This window comes from Pezoporus occidentalis, unplaced genomic scaffold (genome assembly GCF_034315485.1).
Source record: "Pezoporus occidentalis ecotype Australia unplaced genomic scaffold, CSIRO_AGI_Poc_V1 ctg66, whole genome shotgun sequence".
NCBI lineage: Eukaryota > Metazoa > Chordata > Aves > Psittaciformes > Psittacidae > Pezoporus > Pezoporus occidentalis.
The window spans coordinates 1,393,521-1,416,572 of NW_026916009.1; the positions used below are offsets into that span (position 1 = coordinate 1,393,521).

The window sequence follows — 23,052 nt, forward strand, 5'->3', positions numbered from 1 at the left end:
AAAGTAATTTGCAGCAGGATAATTCATAAACATCACGCTAAGAATTATTTAAGTGCAGGAGCAAACACAAAATACTGCTATTGCCATTTGTGAGATGATAGTTTCTGTGCTGCTCTCCCATGACCTTCATTATTCAGGTAATTTAGCAACCTGCAGCTTATTTAGGGCAGAATTCTTCTCTGGTCACTATAGGTGAATGTAGCCTGTACATGCTTTCCTGTGTTCCATACACAGGTAAGGAAATGCTAGTGTACTAAGAGGAATTAGTCCAGATGGATGCAGAAGGGCTAACCGTGGTCAGCTTAGCTGCCAGAAATGAAGGTGAATTGAAATGCGCTTAGGTTCTACAGTGACACAGATTCATAACCAGCTGTGGCCAGAGGTCATGAGGCTGTTGATACAGGTCTGGAGCATCTCTTTACCCAGGAGGGATAGGCTTAGAAAATAATTTACTTGAGCCGCTTTTGGATTGCTTAAGAAAACTAAGTTCTTGATCCCACTGTATATGAATTGTCAAGGAAAAGAAAAAGAAGAAACAGTTGATTTCTGATTAGGAGTCAGACACATGATTCAGGGGATGTCTGTCATTGCTGTGGTGGAAAAAAACCTGCCCTGAATAATTATTCTTTCTTTGCTAGGGTAAATGTATTGGAAGATTTCACAGCTTGTACAGGTGGGTGTGTGGGTTAAATTTATTTTTAACAGTCATAGAACACATTTCTCTGAGCAGGCTGCACTTGAATAGGCAGAAATTCAGTCTTTTTACAGTGATATCAGATGTGTGACCTTTGACCAGTTTTTATCCCCAAAACAACAGGTTAGTGGAAAATTAGGGGAAAAATCCTAGACTGATGTCAGAATACTAAAATGCCTTTAGACTTATACTTAATGCACTACAATTGTACATCAGCATTGAAAGAGCAGTTATCACCTGGAAACACTGGCAAATTGGGATTGTGAGTGTTTATTTGTACAGCTGGAAGTGGCGGCAGATGAAGGGGCAAAAGGGGAAGAGCAATGAGATCTGGTGTTCTGGGAGCTGCTGCCACTGCAGCAGAGGGCTGTGGGGTTTGGGTTCACAGTTACAAAGCCAAAAAGATGGAATCACAGGTGTGAAACAGAGACAGATGCTGCCATGTATTTGGGTTGCAAGGTGAAATTTTGGTAGCAAAGAGTCAAAGTAGTGGGTAGTAGCTGAGAATGCTGCAATTGTTTGAAGTTTCTATGTTTAAACTTTTTAACTTTATGTTTTTTTAAGTTTCTATGTCTTAACTTTCTATGATTCTATGATAAGTTCCAGCATCTTTGTGTGTCAGCTAGCATGTAGTGAGGGAGAGTGTCAAAGAGGTGCAAAGAAAACAGGATTCGAAACTAGGACTAATTTCTTGTACAAACATCTACAGGAGATGCTGTCAAAGTCATTACAGCTACTTTCTGCAAGTAACTTTGCTGGAAATGGAAAGGTGATTGGGTGGTTGGTAGTGTCTCTGACCACATCACAGCAGCTCTAAGCAGACAAATAGAAGACTTGACAGATTTTAATGGTGGCATCCTGAAGAAGAGAGCTGAGAAAGTAAGTGTTGGCATGAGCACACAGGCTCCCTCAGAAGGGCAAAACACAGGATAAGAGGGGAAAGGTTCATCTTGTCATCACTGCTTTCTAACATGTAGCCACTTCCTGTTTCTTCTGAGAACAGTGAATAAGAAATGAACTTGAATTTGGGCAAAGCTTCAAGGTTTTTATTGAATTGTACATAAGTAATAAACAAGATTATACACTGTTGGTATTTTCATGGAAAATAGACTCAGTTAAACACAGCAACATACTTCTGCTTTCTGGATAGATGCTAATTTAGCATTTGTAAAACACAAGGCCCCAGCACAGCTGGAATATCCTCCCAGCAACAGCCTAAGAGGGCTCCCGCTGGGTAGCTTTTCTCCACAACCAAGCTGTCAGCACTGGCTCAGATATCGTCAGTGTTAACTCCAGCCCAGCACTGCTGGGACACAATGCCAGTGAAAGGAGCTGAGATCAGGCTTTTAGAGCAGCAGTGTCACCAGTGCAAGCCTACGGTGGCAGTGCAGAGCACTAATGCCAGAAATGGAAGCAATAAATAACAATGCAAGGGAACAAGTTAGCATTCCTTTGTACATTAGTGTGCTCTTCTGCCTTTGCTCCCAGACCGATAGGATTAGCCTTGAAATGACACACAAGGCTGTTGTAATAGTGTTTGGATTTCAGTTAATTGATAGACATGGTGAAATTTGACAGTGACAGCTGCAACAGCAATAACTCTTAATGCTATACATATATGTATAATGTATATATATAGACTACATATTGGTACAATACAACTCAAAGAATCAATGGCCTAATGTAGCCATTTTTATGCGACAGGGTCAACCTTGAAATATTAATGCATAAACTATTTATTCTCCTTCAAAGAGTAGAAGTTACAAAGAATATTCTGCTTCCTCTACACCTTTGTAATGAGACAGCTAATTTTGTTTCTTTAACTTAGGTGAATTAGCAGACTCTCCATCCCATCTAGGAAATGGTTTCTTTCCTTGTTTCAGTTAACAGTGATGTGGAATGGAATCACTTTTTTCTCTATCTTTTCAGAAGGCATTTTCACATAGACCCCAGTAGTGAGACATCGTCTTCTCTTTATCTATAAAATACAGGAAGACAGTAAAATAAACAAGTGATTACAGCATAGTCATTGACCAGCACATTTTGGAGAGAACTGATGAATGTTACTCCTGTCCTGAGCAGAAGGTATTCTAGACACCTTTCCCTTTCACCCCTCTTTGTAGAAGACCCATTGAGACCATTTGAGGGAGAATCAGGAGTTACAGGGGCCATTTAGCGAAAAGCAAATTCCTGCCATTCATGTAGCCCTTTGAGGGTGCTCCTGCCAAGGGTCAGTCCTGCTGACCTGAGCTGACTGCTTTCTGGTACTCTGGCAACACAAATGAGCCATAAACAAATCTAAATGGCAGTTCCAGCAAGTTCTCTCAATTTGCATAATTGTGACAGCATTGATTGAGTCAGTAAAAAGGAGAATCCCAGGGCATTTGTTCCCAGTGTTCTTCCCTGTTCTCTTTTCTTTCTCCTTATCCCCATCACACAAAGGGGTGTTATTAGCAGGACGGGCCTGAGTTGATGGACTTACCACTTTGCCCACGAGAATGGCTGAGATGATGATACTGTAAAGAAAAAGTCCTGAGGCAGTTGCTCCTAATACCCATAGATATATGGCTGTGTCTGGACAAGGTTCTGGATCTAAAACATATGATATCACACAAGTCAATGTCACACATGAGCCTCATGAGGAAGCCCCTAGAATCAATAAGTCATCCTCTGCACTGCTTTTCTCTAGCATGTGCTATCCCAGGATACTGCCAGGACTGAGCTCTGGGTCCCTGCTCGCTCAACCTCCAATGAAAATATGCTTCATCTGTAGGAGAACATAGACCTTACTCTTCATTGTTTCTGCACTTACATATCTAACTGCCAAGGCATACATGTGCACTGTATGGTATTGTTTATGTTGTCAAGCATCCGTACATTGCTATATACATCGCATGGTTATGACTGCCTGCTTTAGGTGTGTGCAGGGAGGCCTGAAAGGAATAAGAGCTAATCATGATTGTCAGAGTTTGGATCAGTGTTCAGCCTCACTTCTTACAAACAAGACTTTGAAGACCTTTGAGACATAACAGCAACTCCCTTAACCTGGTAGTATCACAGTACTGTAAAGCTGGTTGGCTTACCAATGACATAGAGATGCGTTCCATTTCCCTTGTTCATAAAATAGGGTGGAGGGTACATCCTCTCCATCTTGCAGATGTAAAGACCAGTATCATTAGCTTGCAGACCAGTGAGGGTGAGGGTCACATTGTTTCGGCTAGGGCTGACATGGCACTGAATGACCTCTTCTACAATGAGGGTTTTAAACTCCGATGTGTAGGTTGAAGCACAAATTTCAGTGAACTGGTCACCTGTCTGTTTAAGCAGAGTCACTCGAATTTCCTTTGCATTCCCAATATGCTCATATTTACACACCAAGTTGGCAACTCCTTGCCTGTTGGCCAGCACCATTGCTGGCTGAGTCACTTCCATTTCTGTAAGGAAGTAAAGAGCATGATGGTAAGTGAACTGTTAAGAAATGATTTGTGGTCATTTACTCGAAACCTGCACAATAGGAAGGGAGTCCTTCCACCTCCTATATCCATGGGTAATTCCTAGAGGTGTTTCCGAAAAGAAGGACTCCAAGACCACAGTCACATTGGCACTGCATTAATATACTTCAAAAAGCTCAAGAAGTGCTTTGATTGCTATAAATGGTATTATAAATCTCAGCAATTACTTATTTCTTAAACAGCAGGTAATTTGGCCCACTTACTGGAGCAATGACTAGAGCCATGCATGCTCATCCCCTCTGTGCAAACCTTTTAATATACATAAGAAAGCAAAACAAGAGACTAAAAATGGTAAAGTTGTAATTTGAAATTCAAAATCATGCACTTAAGCCACAATTTCTGCTTGGTAGAAATAAACATGTTCACATTTAGAAAAAAAACCCAGTTGACATCCTGTATGGAACATGGAACAGAACCATAAGGGTAATGGTAAAAATGGATAGAAAACCTGTTTACAGATTTTTGTTTCTGACCTTTTTTGCTCCTCCATTTTTAACCAGCTATTCTCAAGCCACAGTACAGCAACATTATATACCCCAAGCCACAGTATAGCTACAGACAGCAAAGCCTGATAAATATACTGCAAAAAATCACTACAGATCTTGAAGAGAAACTAGTGTACCATGTACATTTGCACCAGCTGCTTTCTACAGCTCTATATTCTCTCCTGTATAAAGGAGAGTATATGGAAGGCACTGACTTGCTTTAATGAACTGTGAAGGCTCAGTATTATTTTTTCAATTTCATTTTATATCAATCCATTTGGGGGCAGGGATTCTTCAGCTTTGCAGTGCAAGAGTTTGGAATGAAGAGAAGTAGTTTCTCCATCCATTCAAACCTCTATATCCACATTATCAGCTGCCAACAACTCCACTCACAGAGCCTGATTTGTCAAAGTCTTTCTTCCTTTTTGCACTACTCTGAATCCTGCCCAGCCTCTCTACAGATGCTACTGCTCTATAGTCTGTGACTGGTTTTCCAGATACCTTGCAGACTCATACGCTCTATGAAGCAGTCCCATGTCATCTCCGTCCCCCTGTTGTACACAGCCCATCTCCTGCAAAGATGTGAAACCAAGAAAATGTAGACACCCCCAGCTACCTGTTCTTCTTCATCTACCCACCTTGGACAATGGCAGTGGCTGTGCAGAGAAAGCCCACGGTGACCAATATTGAGAGCATTCCTGTGCTGGGACAGAGGCTGAAGGTGGCTGATGCCTTCCAACTTTAAGACAAACTGGAACTCTCAGGGCTGGAATAAAGGCGACACCTTTCAGGATACTGAATCTTCGAAATAATTTAACCCACACCGAGTCAGTGTGTATATATATAGCTTTGATCCCAGATGCAGTACCTGAAAGTAACATGAAGCTTTGTTTTGGTTTTACGAGAAAGGAAGTAGTGGGTTTGATTAGTACGTGCATAGTTAACCTCAAACAGCATGAACAAAAACAAGTATTCAGCAGATGGAAAAATATATATTCAATCTGAAACTGCCATCCATTCTGCTTTAAGAACTGGGGGAGGAAAGATAATCATCCAATAGAGCAGTTCAGGTCCTTCAGTGCTGCCAGTTTGCACAGTCATAGCACTTAATAGTTTAGGAATCGTTAGGTATTTCCTATGGGGACAACAGACAGAGAACTATACTTCTGCCTAATGTGGCAGTGAATCAGTGTGAGCTAGCTTTTTCATGGAAGACTTCAATCCACCCCCAATTTCTTTGCTTGCTTTAATGATCGTGCCTTTGATGTCTGAAAATTGCTGCCCCCTTCAAAATACTGATTACACTTGCAATGACTTCATCCTTTCATACCATCAATGTGACTTGAATCATAACCTATCTTCTTTAGGCTTTCCTCTTTCCAAGAAAAAATGATCTAGGTTTATAGCTAATGACTTCCACATCTATACAGAAGTTTCCTACCTACAGACTTTACCGTCCAAGTACCTTGACATCCACAGATGAAAAACACTGCAGGATCTTTGATTATTGCTATCTCTGCTTAGAGCACTTGCGTCATATCAAATCTCAGTGAAACAGTTTTTACCCGTTGGCCTTTTAAAAGTCATGTAAGGCCTGAAAAGCATTTTGCCTTTTTATGTGGTAGACTGTGGTATCCATGAATCATTGCCTGAAGAATTCCATAAAAATGAAGTTACACTTCACTTACACTGAAGGTCATCCTTTTTTATCTCATACTTTGAGAAGTATTTTAGATGGTGCTTCATCATTTATATATGTAGATCTAGTAGATTGCAAAGACCTATTTTGGGACTGTGACCTAGAAAAGCTAACAGCGCTAATTCTTGAACAGTAGCCTGCCCAGTCCTAAGATACAGGATAAATATTTGATCTTGAAATCACATCAATGCCTAATGATATAAATAAATTTACTGCTTACTTACTTAGGTGAAGAAACAATTGTTTGTAATGACATAGTCAGTTGGATCAAAACAGAACTGATGATAAATAAAAATACAGCCATGAGAAAACAAAAAACTGCACTCTAATAATGAGTCAGTCACATACTGTACTACTGGTTAGGCAAGCATAAATCGATTTTTATATTAAATGCAATATTAAATAAATGCTATTGCAACATCATGTATTTGAATATCAGTGAGATTTATGGCATGAAATTACCAGGTAATTCCTGACATATTGAGAGTAGTGACCAAATTACCTATTCTACGTATCTTTTGGATTTGGATGTTGTATGCAGGTAAACAAATGATGCCTTTGAACCTCATAAAGCATAGTGTCATCACCTGATGATTGGTTGAGGCTGCAAATTCATGGTGCAACTAACCCTTAAACACTTGCAAAGGATTGCTGTGTATAATATGCTCACTGCCCCACATATCCACAGTATTATATACAGCTAGAGTGAGAGGCAGTGCTATGGCACTCCTGTCTTTGGCAGTTGAGACTGCTCTGGCAAACTGTGTTTCCAGTCATACTTGTGTGGCTGTTTTATTCTCAGGGTTCCTTTACAGATCGACAACTTTTCACATTTTACCCTCATTCTTCCTTAAAAGCCTCACATTTTGATGGCTACTCTTCTAAGTAGGCCGCAATATGTCTCCCTGGGTAGTCTCCTGAAGTTGCCTCTCTCTTCACAGTCTGAGGGGAGCCCAGAGTTTTCCCCTTTTGATGGATACCTTGCTATGCTGCTCTCTACCCTTGCTAATCAGACTTTGGATCTTAGTTAGCATACACAAATAGCAGATGGATGATGCAGTAAAATAGAGATCTTGTTGCAAAAACAATCTCTTCTTCACTGCTTGCATCCTTCCCAGCTCAGTTATGGCATGGAACAAGGTCACATGGAAACTGGATGCGTTTCCCCTAAAATAAATTCCAGAAGAATCACTGGGGAGACCTTTTCTCACTGCTGTGCCTCTCTTCTAACTACTCTTTAGCTGACGAAGAGTCTCTGGGCTTTTGCTTAGTCCACTTTCCCTGAATATCACAGCCATGCTTTATAAGCGATAGCCACAGGACCTATCTTACCTAGTTACTGCACCTTCTTGTCTGTGTGGTCTGGCATCTTCCTGCCCTGCCTTCCTCATCCTGAGAACTTCTTTTCATCAACCCTTTCCCTGTAATTAGAACTTGACACATAGGCAAGGGCCAGGGCAAAGGAGTAGATGAAAGAAGAGCCCTCCCTTTGACTTTGAGATTCAGAAGGACTTCCAGGAAGAATATTCCTCAAGCTGTCTCCAGCAGCCTGTGCTTTGTATTTGCAGTATCCGAAAGCTCAGTGTAAGATAAATCTTTCCTTTAATGCACACCCTTATATTCTAGTACTTTTTGTTCCTAGGGGTCATATTAATCCCCAGGTCACAGGAAAACTTTGTACCCTACATACGCTACCATAGCAAAGTCTTGGAGCAGAGGATGGTACTAAGGGCCTTGCAGAGCTAAACTGCAGAGCCCTAAATTGAGGACTTAGCTTTGGAGTGGTTTGGGTCTCACAGACTCTTTGACCTTGGGTCAGAGAGGGACACACAATTTACTCTGAGCTCTGGACTACACTACTGCGATTAGTCAGATTACTAGTAAGTTAAATAACTAGGTGTCTCATATAAGTTTCTTTCCATTTTGGGTTAGTTGCTTACATTTTAGTGATTCGAATTGCTTTTCTTCATTGAATGCTTGTTAGGGCAAACCTTCCTGCTGACACCCTGTCAGGATTCCCATTGCAAAGCGTTATTATTCAGAAGATTAGTTTCACACTTTAAAGCCTATCTCATGCTGCCCATGTTTTTTTTTTCTTCTGTGACAGGAACTTGCTTGGTGAATTGCTTGAGATGTAATGGGGAGAAGAGAAGCTTCGCATTTGCATAAGTATCTGGTTTCGGGGTATCTTGTTAAACTCAGAATGTGAGATCATGTCTTATTATGTTAAACAGTTCACGTTTTTACCATGTTAGTTTGCCACAAACCCATTGGGGTTTTGAAATGCATTGTCATTTGAAAAAGAAAAAAATCCAGACCTCTAAGTGGTGTGGCTGAAGAAAAAATCTTTTCTACAAAAGTAGGTAAAAAGAAAAGGAAATAACAGTGACTGGAAAAACATAGTTTCATTACCATTAAAGGACTAAAACCTGATTAGTGTTAAGTAAAGCCCTAGATATGACCAAGTTGGATGCATCAGTCTTGATTCCTGAAGGAACCACAGTTCACATCACAAAACCACTGATTTTTAAGTCTCTCAGAAATGTGGCCTTTCTGTCAGCTTCTAATCTGGACTGGCAGATGATGCTCTCTAGTCCTAAACTTATGCCCTCAGCCCAGCCTCAGCAAAGGCAAGGACAGCCCTAGCTGAGAAATTTGCCTTCCACTACTTCTCAGGGCACACAGGGTTCGTTGTTTTGTGCACTTCTGCTGACCAGCAGATTGTCCAGTAGGATCTGAGGTGTGGGTGGATGTATGAGTGTCCTTTTCCTTTGTGCTACAGTTGTTGGCATTTCTTTTTTACAGTCTAGGCTTTGTTTCCGCTACTGTAAAGTTAATTATATCCAACAGGCTTTCCTGAAAATCAGTGCATCTATAGTTACCTAACAGAGGGAAAATTACCTCCTAACTATTTATACTAACCATTCTCAATTAGCCTTGAAGGTCTGCACTGTACTCCTTACCTGGCTTTGCTACATGTTATTTGTAATAGCCCACACATGTTCCAGTAGCAACCAGGACCTCTGCCTGTGTAAATGTATTGCCCCCTCCCCATGCGCCTGTACGGCTTACAGTCAAAATGTAAGATCTGAGGCTGTCTGGAAAGAGATACAGGCAGAAATAAGAGAAAATAAAGAGACAGGACTGAGAAGCAACATAGGCGAAAGATCTTCACGCCAACTTCCTTACTCTTCTCCAGTTCCCTGTAAGGGGTTATGGCAAGGGTGAGATTTTAGGAGGAATTTGAACAGACCCTGAAGTATCTTGGCAGATGTTTAAGGATTTTAAGGAGTACCACAAATCTCTTTTAATAGGCCAATCACTTGATAGTGAACACAGAATAAAGCAGACATCTTCATCAAAGACAGAACACTGGAAGCCGGTGTGTTTTAATGAATAAGCAAAAAAGAGTCAAATGAACCCCCCAGGTTTAAAAAGAAGCAGTTACATATAACCTATGATGAGCTGCAGCTACGGAGACATGGAGAAATACTGGAGAAAGGTTTTATTTCTGCTTCCTTTTGTTTCTTGAAGCATTGTGAAAAGGAATAACAGCAAAAGGTAGCTGTACTTCTGATTGTCTCTGGCTCTGACAGTGCAGTGTTTGTATTTATCGAGAATGCAGTCATTACAAATGATTAAAAAGAGAAGAAATCATTACAAAGCTTTGCTGAAGACATGTGAGGAGTGTTCTCCAAAATAAGATGCATAAGAAATATTTTAAAAGATGAAGTGTAATTCATGTGGTATATAGCTTAAGTGCCTACTTTCAGTTTTCACAGGGTTAAGTCCCTGATTAAAAAGAAAAAAATATATATACATAATACAATATATTACATTAATATACATTAATGGCATTTCAAACTATAGGATCAAAGCAGGACTCCTGGAAAACCTAGAATTAAACCTTTAACATTTATAAAGCAGAGAATTGAAAGACATTTATGTAAATGAGATAGTGTCCCAGCTCAGAGGACATACAGAGAATACAAATATTTGAAAGACAGGAGACCTGACAAGGAAAGGCATTTTCCTAATCTCACAGAGGGAGGTTCATCCAGAGGACATATGGAATACATTCTAAAGCATCTCTTTGAACTGCTGACAAGTGGATAATGAAGATCACTTTTGTTCACCAGTCAAAGTCTGGAGGCCATTTATGAAGAGTGAATGAGAGTTGATAGGATGGGATGGGCTGGGAAATTGAAATGGAATTAAACAAAATGAAATGGAGAAAGGAAACTTAGCAACACAGCAGAAGGGGGAAGCCAGTGGACAGGCACAAAGAGAATGACAAGGAGTTTGGGTTGATAGATTCACAGTAAAGTTTTGAATACATAGCAGTGAGCCAAAGTTTGTCACGGGCAGTGAAGAGAATGTTTCAGCAGTTAAGGTGAATAGTGATCATGGGCTAAGGCATCTAGCATCTTGTCACATTCTAGCACATCCATACTTGGTCTGATATGCCCATGCAGGGACCTGGATCTCAGAACTACAGCACATATATGCATCTCTTCCCAGGGCCACACTAAGTTTGTGAACAGAAGCCACAAACCTCAGACATCCTAGGGAAACAGCTTCTGTGTGGAAATCTCAGAAGGCTTGTGATGAGATGGAGACACAGAAATGAGAATACCAAGAAGAGAAAGGACGGTTTGGGCAGATAACCTTTGGCTATAACCTTGCCTCATTTTTCTGCTTCATAAAATTTCTCCTTGCCTCTTCCCTTGCAGTTTAATCTACAAATATAGATTATTTATTCAGAGCTTGTCAGAGAATCTTATTCCTGTGAACTACATCTAAGTTCAACATGGTTGATGCCCTGATGCACGGAATCGATATACTCAATCTGTTTGCCTTCAGTCCATGGTCCACGACATGTTACTGAAAATTTACTGTGATGTGTGCAGGGATTGTTAGTTCATATTAGAATATGTGTTAAATCATACTCAATAGGCTCTGGAAAACAAAGATAAGGAATTTCTGACAGGATTGTGGAATAAATCCCAGGCTTTGCAAGAATCTCCTTGCTTTTGACACATAACAGTTGCAGAAGAAATTGTCATCCCGTAAACCAAACCTCTCTGCAAGTGGGAAGCTATAGCCAAGTTCTGGGTGTGTGGCTTGCATCATGTGAGTCAGCAAACTGAAAGCAGATCCTGTATCTCCCAAAAGTGTATCAGCTGCAGGATCTGTTGTTCAACCCACTCTTCACCACAGAATCTGATATCGCACAAAGCCTTACCCTTGCATTACTGATAACTCAAACTCCCTTTGTCTTCTCTAGTTTACAAAGTACTTGAAACCATATTTCTAAGACTTAGCAATTCCCCTTTCCTGTAGTCCCAACCAGGGCAAAGTATGAAAGCAAACCCTAAAATGTCAGAGAGACCACACGTGCAAGGGGAGACCAAGTCTTTCATTATCCAAAGTGATAGCTGACAAGCCTCTACCTTCCTGTTCAGAAGCTTTCTTAGGATACTTGTTTACTGACAGATCTTACCACTCCCTACAAGCTTCATCTTTCTCACTTTCTTAGACAATCACATCTATAACTACTCTAAGAATATTAACTTGTGTCAGTGTGGCCAGCTTACTCTCCTGGTTATTTGAATTTAGCACTGATTAATGACTGCATTTAAAGGCTCTGATTGCAGTGAGCACCCATCCAATGTGCTTCTTCACAGCTCCAGCTGCCTCTTCCCCATATCAAGACATGAAAACCTAGCTAGGAAATCCTATATTTTAAAATTCAGATCCAGCATCCAAACGAATTCTTAATGTTTTGGCCACAGGATAACGGATACCAGAAAATATCATAGTGGGCAGTTTGGTTGACCTCTGTGCTAGGGATGAAGGGAAGAATCAAGGAAGTTTGCAAATGTGTTTCTAGGGTGAAAGAGATGATGGAACAGGGCTGCAAAGTCAGTAAGAGAGGATAAAAAGGAGGATGGGCTTGTGGGTAGCACACCATTTGGGGAATTTTTCTTTTAGATAGTAGTGAGATTATATCTGGTACATACAAAGAAAACAAAAGTGTTGGATGTGGTCCAATGAAAATCAAGCCCTATGCAAAATGGGAGGAAATGTTTTGAATGTCATAATTTTGATGAAATGTTGAAGGAAAAGGGGAGATTTTTGAGAAGATGCATGCACAATTTTTCCTAAAGCTTTTTTCGAGCCCCCGCCAACATTTTTCATTTCTAAATCATCAGCTCTTTTGCGAAGAAAACAATGGTGTCTTACACACCAGCAAAATGCAATTTTGTCTTTTTTTTTTCTTCTGCCTTGAACCAGTAATGGGTGAAATGAGAAAAATGTGAAGGGAACCCTTTGCAGCAAGAGGAACAGCAGTTAAACAAAACTTTCTTGAGAAAGTTTCACTTCCTAAGGCTTTTTGCTATGTTTGCTCATTTAAATGGCCATTGTATTAACCCACTTTTTATGATTTTCAAACATCAGCAACCAACTTCTGTCTTGTAAAAGTGTTAAGCAGAAGGCATGGTTCTCACTATTCTAAGGACTTACTGCAGTTCTGCTGCCACAGCCTTCTAAGTGGCTGTAATATTACTTGCCTGATATATCAGCCTGTGTTGGGTTCTTGCCACAGGTCAAGACTCAATAAACATACATGGTATCTTTGTACCGAGGTCTTTGGGCTAGAGGGGTTATGCCAGAGTTGGTTCTCCTTCATTCCCATTCCTCCATTCGTTCAACAGCTATGAAACTACAATCCATTCCTAACTTGTAGGGTTTTAAGTACGAATGCTCTATAAGAGCAATTTGTTGTTGCTTTATTAATAGTGCATTCTGAAACATTTGAAGCTTCCAAATTATTATTTTTTTTACTTTTCAATTTGCAAAAAAATCAGGTTTTTCCTTTCAGGCTGATTGAAATGAGTCCTCCTGACTTTCCAGATTTACCAATGAACCAAAACCAATTAATTATTCATCTAGTTCCAATGAACACCCTTCATAAAGCTTCTGAATTATGCAAACTAATCACCTTCTGGGAAATAGGTATAGATCGTTTTATGGTACGAGCTTCCAGTGTGACTCAATGCCTCTTCACCTGCTCTCATGGCACACTCTAAGCCTCCTCACTCATCTGATTAATCAGACTTTTGCTTCATCTATGGTTTTCAGCTCATTTCTCCCCCACTATTGCCATTGATCTTCTTTAGTTTTCCTTTGCTTACAACAAAATATTCTTTATCTTTTGAAATATCAAGTGCTGCCATCCTGTGAGGCAAATGCGGCTGGGAGGGCAGAAATGGTTAAATGACGTGGCTCATGAAGTTACTCGTAAAACTTGTCACTAGTGTGATGGCGTCAGCAGAAAGGGCAAGAGCAGCCACCTGCCCCTGTTGCACCCATGGCACCTCCAAATATCACAAGTACAGGGGTGGTGGGGATGGCAGGCCTGGCCTGCTCTCTCTAGCACATCAGGCTTTCTCGTGTGGCACAGGGAGGAAGGAATTCTCCTCACACATGTCAGGCCTTGCAGGTGGACCTCTGGGGAAAACAAACTGAGAAACACAACAGAAATAGGACACAGAAGTTCAAATTGAGGGGAGAAAGGAAGACACTTTGATCTCCCCCTCCTCTTGCAGTCACCCTGTTCTCTTCATTTCCCCTTTCTCTATGCCCTGTGACTGCTGATGCTGCATGAGTAAGCATGGTGGGAAGCAAGTGCTCTCCTGAAGTGAATCACAGTCTCTCCCTCCTAGCAGCCTCTCTGAAGCAGGACCCCAGCCTCATTCACCAATATACTATAAGGCCCTTCAGCTGACCTTGAAGAGGTCACATCCACCTCTTGCTTTTACTATCACTCTTTGCAATTTGTCCTGCACTTTTCACTCATGCACAGGGCCAGGGGGGGCCTGGGATGGTGTTCTGGGTGCCCCAGCTGGGCACCCATCCTTCTCTTTGCCCTAAAATGGACAGAAGCCACATGCACAGTTAACATGGTAATCTATTTGCTTTGCACTTCCAGGGATTAACTACATTTTTAGCTAACCTGCACGTGCTGTTCTTGGGATCCACTTTGTTACCCTTATTAAGTGCCCACAGTTTCTTCAAGGCTTTTGACCAGTAACCTGCTTTAATAGCAAATGTCATAAAGGCCACAGCTATAGTCTGTACACTCCAAATTGTGCAAATGCCTACCATAGCTGTTTACATAATTGCTGAAGATTTTTCCCCTTGATAGCTGGAAGTTTTCTACAAGAGTGGCTGCCTACAGCAACCATCATTTGTTTAGCAGGAAAGGGAGGACAGACACCAAGGTATTACGTCTATTAAGTACAGATCAGTTCTTTAATCCCGGTGCCACCAAGAGCTCCAGCTCTTGCAGAGCAGGCACAAGAAGGGTTTAGCTGATGGCACCTTATCTTCTGAGCTGTTAGTGCTGATTTCAGGGCTGTTGTGAAGCCCAGACTTTCAACATGTCTTCATGGGAAATCACATTTCATGTGGCTTGACTTCTGGTGAAGACATGACAAAAAGTTTGTGCTTGTGCTCTGCAGCTGCAGGCAGCTCTAATTTGCATTGGCAATCATTACCCTCCAAGAGGAAACTCTCCTCAGAGAGCAGCACCGTTTATCAACAACAAGGCCACCTCTGCTGTGACAATGTGGGCACATGTTCAGTGTAGACACTGCTGTGCTGCTGAAAAATTCCTGTTGTGACTGCCTCACACAAAGCAGTACTAAGCCTTCCCACTAATGGAGGACTGGCCCGCAGTGAGTCCAACAGTTAGGTGTGTGCTACTGCAAAGGCTCAGTTCCTATCTCTTAAGCTAAAGTGGCTGCTGCCCTCGCACCTCAGCATTTCCCTCAGGCAGGCCAAAACTGACATCATCTAATCTATTAAACTTGTGAGGTTTTACGGTACTCCTGACTGTGATTTGAATGAGAAGACAATGCACAATGCCTGAATTATCTCATCACACAGAGAATGAAGGGCCCCTGCCCTGAGGGTGTGATTTCACTGACAGCAGAGCAACTGCTACCAAAATGGGCAGGATCATTCCCTGCTCCCCAGAATCCCTAGCCCCGTGACTCTCCTTCCCTTCTAGCAGCACTAGCCCTCATGCAGTTGGGTAAGCCAAAACCTTTTTCTGCTCCAGTTCATCCCACAGCCAAATTAATCCCAGTGCCAGCACAAGGGTAGGGTGGTGCGGCTGGAGGTCAGAGTGGCCTGGATGGTGCTGCTTTTTCTTGGTGAGGCTGAGGTCAGGTAAAGCAGATCATGAAAACATGTCCTAAAATACTACCTGGCACAAAACCCTCCTGACAGTGAAGACAGGGCTGGAGAATTCCTCACAGCTTTCTTTTCAACCATGTACATTTTGTTTGTGTTTTTATTTGAGTCTTGCCTCTTCAGCATACCATATATAGTATATTTAACGTATAGTGAAGATAAGGAAATCTTAAACATGTGACCTGTGATACAGCTGAGCCTGTGAGCAGTGTCAGCTCAGGGAATACATCAACGGACTGAATCTTGGAAATTGAAATTTATTCCTGCACAGTTGCCTGGTGAGGCACTTGAGGTTTACCCAGCTTTGACCTCAAAGACCCTAAGCAATGGCTGCAGTAGTAAAATCTATGGAAATGACAGATTTCCTCTGATAGAAAGGGCAAAAGGAAGGGATGATTGAATGATTGTTGTGAGAAATATCAGTGGTGTTGTATTTGAGTGGGGGAATATCTTCCTGAGGCAGATACATGCAGTTCAGTCCAGAGACAGACAGGCACGGCAAGTGAATGGGGTGGAGTTAAAGCAGGACTGAGCTCTCCAAAGGATAAGGCAAACATGGGCATACTGGGGACCTCAAGAGGGAGTTCAGGGAAAAGGAGACCTGGGTGCCCAGAATTTCAGTGCAGCTCTGTGGGTTTATAAGGTAAATCCTGCTGTATCAGTCACAGCCATAGGAATGAGGGAGATGTGAGGAACCCTGCTACATGCCTGTGAGAGCAGCAGGCACTGCTTTGGGTGTTTGCCATAAGCTACTTCCTTCTAGAAAGAATGGCTCTGGGCTTCAGTAATACTTTGGCTGCACCCGCACGTGTTTGCCAGCAGCTGTGCCTGAGTACTGTATGGTATTTGAATTCCAAGATAAAGTGTTAGCTACCAGCTCTGGGTGCTGGCAGGAGGGAAGCCAGCGTTACCTCAGCATAGGGGTGAGCCAGCAGGTGCTCTAACCCAAGGGCCCCACACATGCAGAACGAGGATGTTCCAGTACCAGCTCCAGTTAAGCAGTTCAGATGCAGCAACCCAGCTTTGGAGGCTGAGAGGTTTTCCCAGGAGTGTTCTGCACCGGTTGTATTTACTAACAGACACAAGTCATGTAGTCCAAAGCAAGATTTAGCCAAAGGAAAATGGTGCAAAGGGAACTTTTTTCAGAAGATTTCTAAGCAGATGTTCCTGTAACTCTGGGATTTGGCACTCTCAGGCTTTATAAGTAACTCATGAGTTTCCCCCCTTCTAAGAAGAACATACCTTTTACGTTAAAGAGTGGGCCTCAAATCTTAAAAGCATCACTAGCTTTTCCCTCCCCTTGAATATACCCACATATACACGCTTCACTTCTACAGTGTGGTCGTCCTCACCGCTGCCGTAGGGCCAGGTTGTGTAATCCTTTATCTAGTCCTTGTAAATGGGGCAGCAGTTACTCTTGTAACAAGAAAGCACAGTAGCTGACTGCAGTAAATTGCCAACCCAAAAGAGGAGGGAAAATAAAAATTTCTCTAAATGCAGCATTCCCCCAACATATTAAGTGTAGCCAACTAGGTAAAGAAAGACTGCTATAAAAGGATTACAAAAACGTAACTTAAAAAGAAGTAAATATGATCTGAGTACACATTGATATTCTCATCAGACCTCCTCGATACTTGATAGATGGGCAGGGCAATATATATCCTTTCGCCTTTCCCCTTTGGCAAGTGTTATGTGTTATCATGCAGTGTATTCTTAGAAAAGCATGTGCCATACCTTCCTGAAGAATTCATTTCTCACAAGCCCTGCCTCTTTTCATTTTGAGTGCTGTGGGTTTGCACGAGGCGTCATTGTAAAACAGGTCTACCACAGCCAAATGTCACTTGGTACACTATTCTCAGAACCAGCAACAGCATGCCCTGAGCAGGAATGACAAAACACCGAGATGCATGAGCCAAGTCTTCCCTTTCGTGCCCTCAGCACGGCTGGTCTTTGCTGTGAAATTGAATGGTTGTCTAGCGCAGCTGGGTCCGCTATCAAATGTCCTCAAGAAGGGAATGTGCCTCCTGCTTTTCCTACTCTGTATGGTTGCAGTTGTGCTTGTCAGACCACAGCTGAAAGCTTGGTGCCCTTCTGCAGGTAATAGACCCATTTGCAGCGAGGTTGCAGAGATTCGCATGGCCCCACATAAGGCACGTTATGTCAGATGCTACACGAGGTCAGGAAGAGGTGTCATGGGGGCTCAGCCCAGAACTTAAACAAATCCAGTCCTTCAAGTTCATCCTTCACTGCCCAGTCACTAGAGCACCATTCCCCAGTCAGCAGGTGAGGCAGCACGGGTGGGGCATCCGGCAAGTCTTCTGGTGGGAGCACCACACAGGAGAAAAACACTGGAAGTCTGTTGGACATATTTGTGCAGAGCCTGATTCTCCTGCCAGGGAACATTTCCCCATCACAATGCATTGCTCAGTGCTGCTATCATCATAACTCTTATGGGCCTTGAAGGAGTATCCCTGCATGCAGATGTGAGGGGAGAAGCCCAAAGTTTATCAGTAGATTGCGAGCTTATGAGGAATATTCACCACTCTCCTGGGATGGAGTCAAACTTTGTCTTGCAGGAGTTTAAACTGGGAAGCACAAGCTTAAACCAGGAATCAAGCAAGCCCTGTTTCTGGGTTTTGGACTGCTGGGTTTTGTTTATTGAGACAAGTGAGCACTAGGGAGTGAACGGAGTTCTGAGAACTGTGGTGAGCCTCCAGTTCCCTTACTTTATGTTCATGGAGAGAAAGAATCAGTAAACGACCTCTAAACTCTTTCTTCCCTCCCCACATCCCCTTATGTGGGAACTGTCCAAGCCAGGCCTGGGAGACCTCTGGTACTCAGCACTGAAAGCCACTGCTCACAAGAACATTTGTTACTTTCGGAAATGCATTAAATTCCTTGGGACCCTGGGGAGAGGCTGAATGGGATCTCAGCAGATGAGGCACCTCCAGACTTTTTTCCCACATGCTCACAAGCTGCCCATGTTGAACAGAGGACTGCAGCCCACTGTGTGTAGCAGCACATCTCAGTAGGTGATTTGCTAGAAGGGACCCACAGCTTTCCCTCCAGATATGTAACTCAAGCCCCTTCTTCTTGGCAGCAGTGCAGTTAGATGCATGGCCCAAAACTGAGGTGAAGCACATACCAAAATCCGTGGGCTGCTGCTGGTTACCTCCCGGGGGGCCTTTAAAGACAGCAGAAGAGTTTTGATCCAGATCGATCAGCAGGGAGAGAAACGCCCATCATTTTGATACCTGGATCTCCCACCTTTCCTGTCTGCTTCCTCCTGTCCCCCATCTGCTGCTGACAGAAGGGCTGTGGATCAGCGTGTGGATCAGTCAGGATGTGGCCTCAGCTATGCATGGCCCTTCGGGGAAGGGGTGTGCGAGGCAAGGTGCGTGCTGTGGGGCTGCAAAGACGTTTGCTGCAAAGGAGCAGTTCATTGCCTCCTCCAGCGGCCTGGCAGGGGGAGAGGCAGGAGCGGACCTGCCCAGCGCCGCTGCAGCCTGCAGCAGCCGGGCAGAGGCGAGCGGGAAGATTCGGCCCGGCCCGGGGCCGCTCCCCCGTCGGCCCCGCAGCCCCCGCGGCTCGGCGCCGCAGCAGCGCAGCGGCGTGAGACGGCCGCGGGGGGGCGCGCTGGTATCCAGGCCGGCGGGGTGCGGGGTTCTTGGGGGTAAGCCGCGGCTATAGCAGCACTTCACTGGCTTTTCCGCTGGGAACCTCGCTGCTCTGTGGGAAGGAGATCCCCAGCCTCTCACCCCTCGCAGTTTATTACCTCCTTTTTTTCTTTCCCTTGTGCTTCCCTACCCTCTAGCCCGAAAGAGGCCTCGCAGCGTGGACACTGGTGCCCATACAAAGACTAGAAAGGAAATGGGGGGTGTGTGCTGGGAGAGGAGGAGTGTGGGGGGTCTTGTGTGTTCAAGCTCTGTTCAGTGCATGCTTCAGCCTCCTTTCCCTGACTTTGAGACCACGGTATGTGTGGCTAACAAGAGGTGACAGTGTGAATGCAGCTTTCTGTACATTTTGGATGCTGCTGGAGCCCAGTGTTTTTCCACCAGCACAAGCAAGTAAACCTACAGCAAATAGGAGCACACTGAATCCACTCACTGCAGAGCTTGGAGGAGAAAACCATGACCTCTTCAACCACATACGTAGTATTTCATATCCATGACTCAACAGCTCCATGCAAGAATGAACCTTCTGTTTTAGTCCAGGAGCAGCACTGAAGTGCTGTACAAACTCTACAGCTTTAAAGGCTGGGAAATGGTTTGCAGATTTTTTTAATGTAATTTCAGTCACTTAAAATCACTCTGCCTTGCACACTTGCAACACCTGCAGTTAGTGAAGCAACTGTATTTCTAAGTGTTGGGTGCACGCAGGGTTCTATTTCGAATTATCATGGCTGCCATTTTATTTTCAAAGCAATGAAGGCATAGGTGAGCATTAAATTTTAGGATGATATTCCGTGTTTCTGAATTTCCTCTTTTATTATTAGGTGCCTCTTCTAATTCTTAATTATTTTCTCAAAAGCAGCCCATGTACAGAAGCTTAGTTTGTTTTATTACTGTGAGGGCTCGTGTTGAGCTTATATGTTTCTATATGTTCAACCAAAATTATACCAACCCTGTATCAGTTTCTAGATTTCTGTTAGCAAGTTGTTCAGCCTTCACAATCTCACTAGTGTACTGCAGCACCCCACTGAGTCTGAATTTTTATCACACATCCTCTCCACCATAATTAGCAAACCTCACTCTGAACACTGCTGAGTCATTATCCAAATATTCCAGTTTCCATCTACTTTTTTGTCATGGTCAAGCCAGCCCATGAATCCAAATGACTCCAGAATACTGGGTGAATAACATTTTTACCTGAAATGATTAAAGCCCGGAGGATTAGAATCCTGCTGCGTTCAAGGGGTAAAGTTGAATCAGAATCCTTCTGTGTAAGTAAAAGTCGAAAGAGTGAATAGAACTGTTGCTTGTGCCTTCCCCACTATGAGATGTGATTACTTCAGGCAACACTCAGGCTCATTTGAGTGTTGTAGCTCCCAGAGGATGGCTGGGCTTAGCTGAGCAGCATACTCCTATCCTGCAGATCACCATGTACAAGGCACTGTACCACTGACATGGTTAGCTGAGCAGTCATGATACACAGATAGGGAGTTCTGTGAGGCCATTTGAGCTAAGTAGCTCTTTGGCAGCTCTGTGCTTCTGTGAAAGTCTGGATAATATAAAGCTTTTCTGTTCTTTTCCTGTTAGGAAGCACTGAAGCCCACAGAGCATTTCTTCTCTGAGGGCTTGCCCATAGCCTGCATCATTTAAGTCCATCTGTGAAGTCTTTGGAAGTCTTGAGCCCAACCACACCAGTTTGTGTGAAGAACTGGATCAGGATTTTCTTGCTTTGCTCAAGTCGGGAGCAGGCTTCCAAGAAGCAGAAGCAACCTGTTTTCCCAGGCTTGTCTTCTAGCTGCTCAGAAGAAACACTTGGCCTTAGCTAGGCAGGAGTTAAGGGAAGTGGATGAGGTTGAGCTTTTATTAATCAGCAGTTTCAGAGGCAGAGAGCAGAGCCCCATTGCTGGCAGTGGTGCAAATCAGGACAGTGCCTGATGTTAGTCCAATGTGTCAGAATACCACTGACAGCACAGCAATCTCTGGCTGCAGCTCCTGTTTGTTTAGATGGCAGTAAAAGACTAGGGAAGAAGCAGTCCCTCCAGAAAGATCATTAAAATGTCTCAAAATTTTAAAGCAATTGCCTGTTTTACATTGTGCAAGTGCTCATAAGACTGGCTGTAGCCTTGTGAGGGGTTGTGTTAAATACACCCCCATTGTAACAGAGGGGATGTGCTGCTGTAGTTGCAAGATGGAGTATCCAGAAGGAAATCTTAGTTGAGGTACTGACAAGCCTATCCTGTTTTAAAGTACATTTGGGTTAATGCCTTCTTTCAGTGCTATAGCGATCTGTTTATTCTTTTGTCTCTTGTTAGTCTGGCACATAGACAAACTAGTGTCAGAATAACTGAAAAATCAAGTTGTAAAAGGGGGTGAGACATTTCTGTTCTTAAAATAGCTGTTTCTTTGGAAGCTGTTGAATGAGATGGATTTATCCAGGAAAAGGATGTGTGTGTGGAGGACACTGCTTCCTTTGAAGATAGCTCCCTTAACTGTGACAAAGAATAAAGAAGTCTGTACCAGAAGGATTTCTCCTCTAATCTGAATTTGCTGCACTATCTTGAGTAGTCTTGCTTAGGCAAAAGTCACCCCAGACTTCAAGCAGATGAGCCTTCCTTCTGCGAGCACTTGGTTAATATCCAGGTGTGGGTGACAGCAAACCAGAACAGTCTCTTAAAGCCTCTCTGGTAATAAAAGAAAGGCACCAGTACTCTCACCAGTGGGGCTGGAGGTCACAGCAGCACTTGGAGGAACAGCAAGCAGTTTTCTACCCACCTATGAGGAAATACCTGCTCTGCTACAGATGGATGTCAGCAGGGGTTATCTTGCTACTCCCTTCCCAGATCAGTTCCTTTCTAGCTGATCACCCTGTCCAGCCCCCCTGCAGTGACCAGGGGCATCATCAAATAGATCAGGTAGCTCAGACCCCCATCAAACCTGACCTTGAATGTTTTCAGGGGTGGGGCATCTACCGCTTCTCTGGGCAACCTATGCCAGTGTTCCCAGGGCCCTTTCTACCCTGGATGAAAATGGGTTAAATGTTTCCCTTTTTCCACTCTCAAGCCTGACTGCCATGACTTCTCAAGTATCATGGGGAGTGCCCTGGCAGCTACATCAGCTAATTCCCTCAGGACTCTGGGATGCATCTCATCAGGTCAAATAGACTTAAGTATATTCAGGTTCCTCAGGTAATCATGCAACTGATCTTCTCTTACAGAGGAAGGGACTTTGCTCCCCCAGTTCTGCCATGCAGTCCATCTGCTCCAGAGGTGTGGGAAAAGAGTTTGCCAGTGAAGACTGAGACAAAAAAAAAATGTTGAGAACCTTAGCCTCCTTCTCATCCATTGTTACCAGTTTGCCAGTGTCAGTTATCAGGAGGGGGATGCTTTCTTTGACCTTCATGGAGATTTGACATCAAATCTGGGCTGAACTGTCTAGAGAAAACTATTAATGAATACGAGTTGCTCAGGTGTAGAGGACAGCTATTATATTTATATTATATGATGATACTATAATGAAACGAAGCAGCAAAGGAAATACATAATCTCCCATGAGAAGTACTGAGTATTTGCACTCCTTCACTAAGGACTCTTTCCCAGATTTCTTTTTTTTGCCAGAACAAAACCATCAGGGTGTTACTTCATTGTGCACCAGAGGAGGGAGATACATGTCCACAAACCTTCTGAGAAACACATTTACAGGAAATAAAAAACACACAAGCTAGTCTTTC

At 43.2% G+C, this 23,052-nt stretch overlaps 1 protein-coding gene across 3 annotated transcripts; it reads right to left on the reverse strand.

The window, feature by feature from the left end:
• Window positions 1–1,718: 1,718 nt before the first annotated feature.
• Window positions 1,719–19,240, reverse strand: CTLA4 (cytotoxic T-lymphocyte associated protein 4). Of its 3 annotated transcripts, none has more exons than XM_062640603.1 (4): window positions 18,909–19,240; window positions 5,330–5,457; window positions 3,778–4,128; window positions 1,719–3,286 (listed from the first exon to the last, which is right to left on the reverse strand). In XM_062640603.1, exons 2-4 carry the CDS (start codon window positions 5,385–5,387, stop codon window positions 2,892–2,894), a joined length of 804 nt encoding a protein of 267 aa, XP_062496587.1. In that variant the 5' UTR covers window positions 5,388–5,457; window positions 18,909–19,240; the 3' UTR covers window positions 1,719–2,891. The 3 variants fall into 3 exon arrangements, with proteins under 3 accessions (XP_062496587.1, XP_062496588.1, XP_062496586.1); XM_062640604.1 differs by lacking the exon at window positions 18,909–19,240 and having other exon boundaries at window positions 1,719–2,672; window positions 3,177–3,286; window positions 5,330–5,559; XM_062640602.1 differs by lacking the exon at window positions 18,909–19,240 and having other exon boundaries at window positions 5,330–5,562.
• Window positions 19,241–23,052: the final 3,812 nt, after the last annotated feature.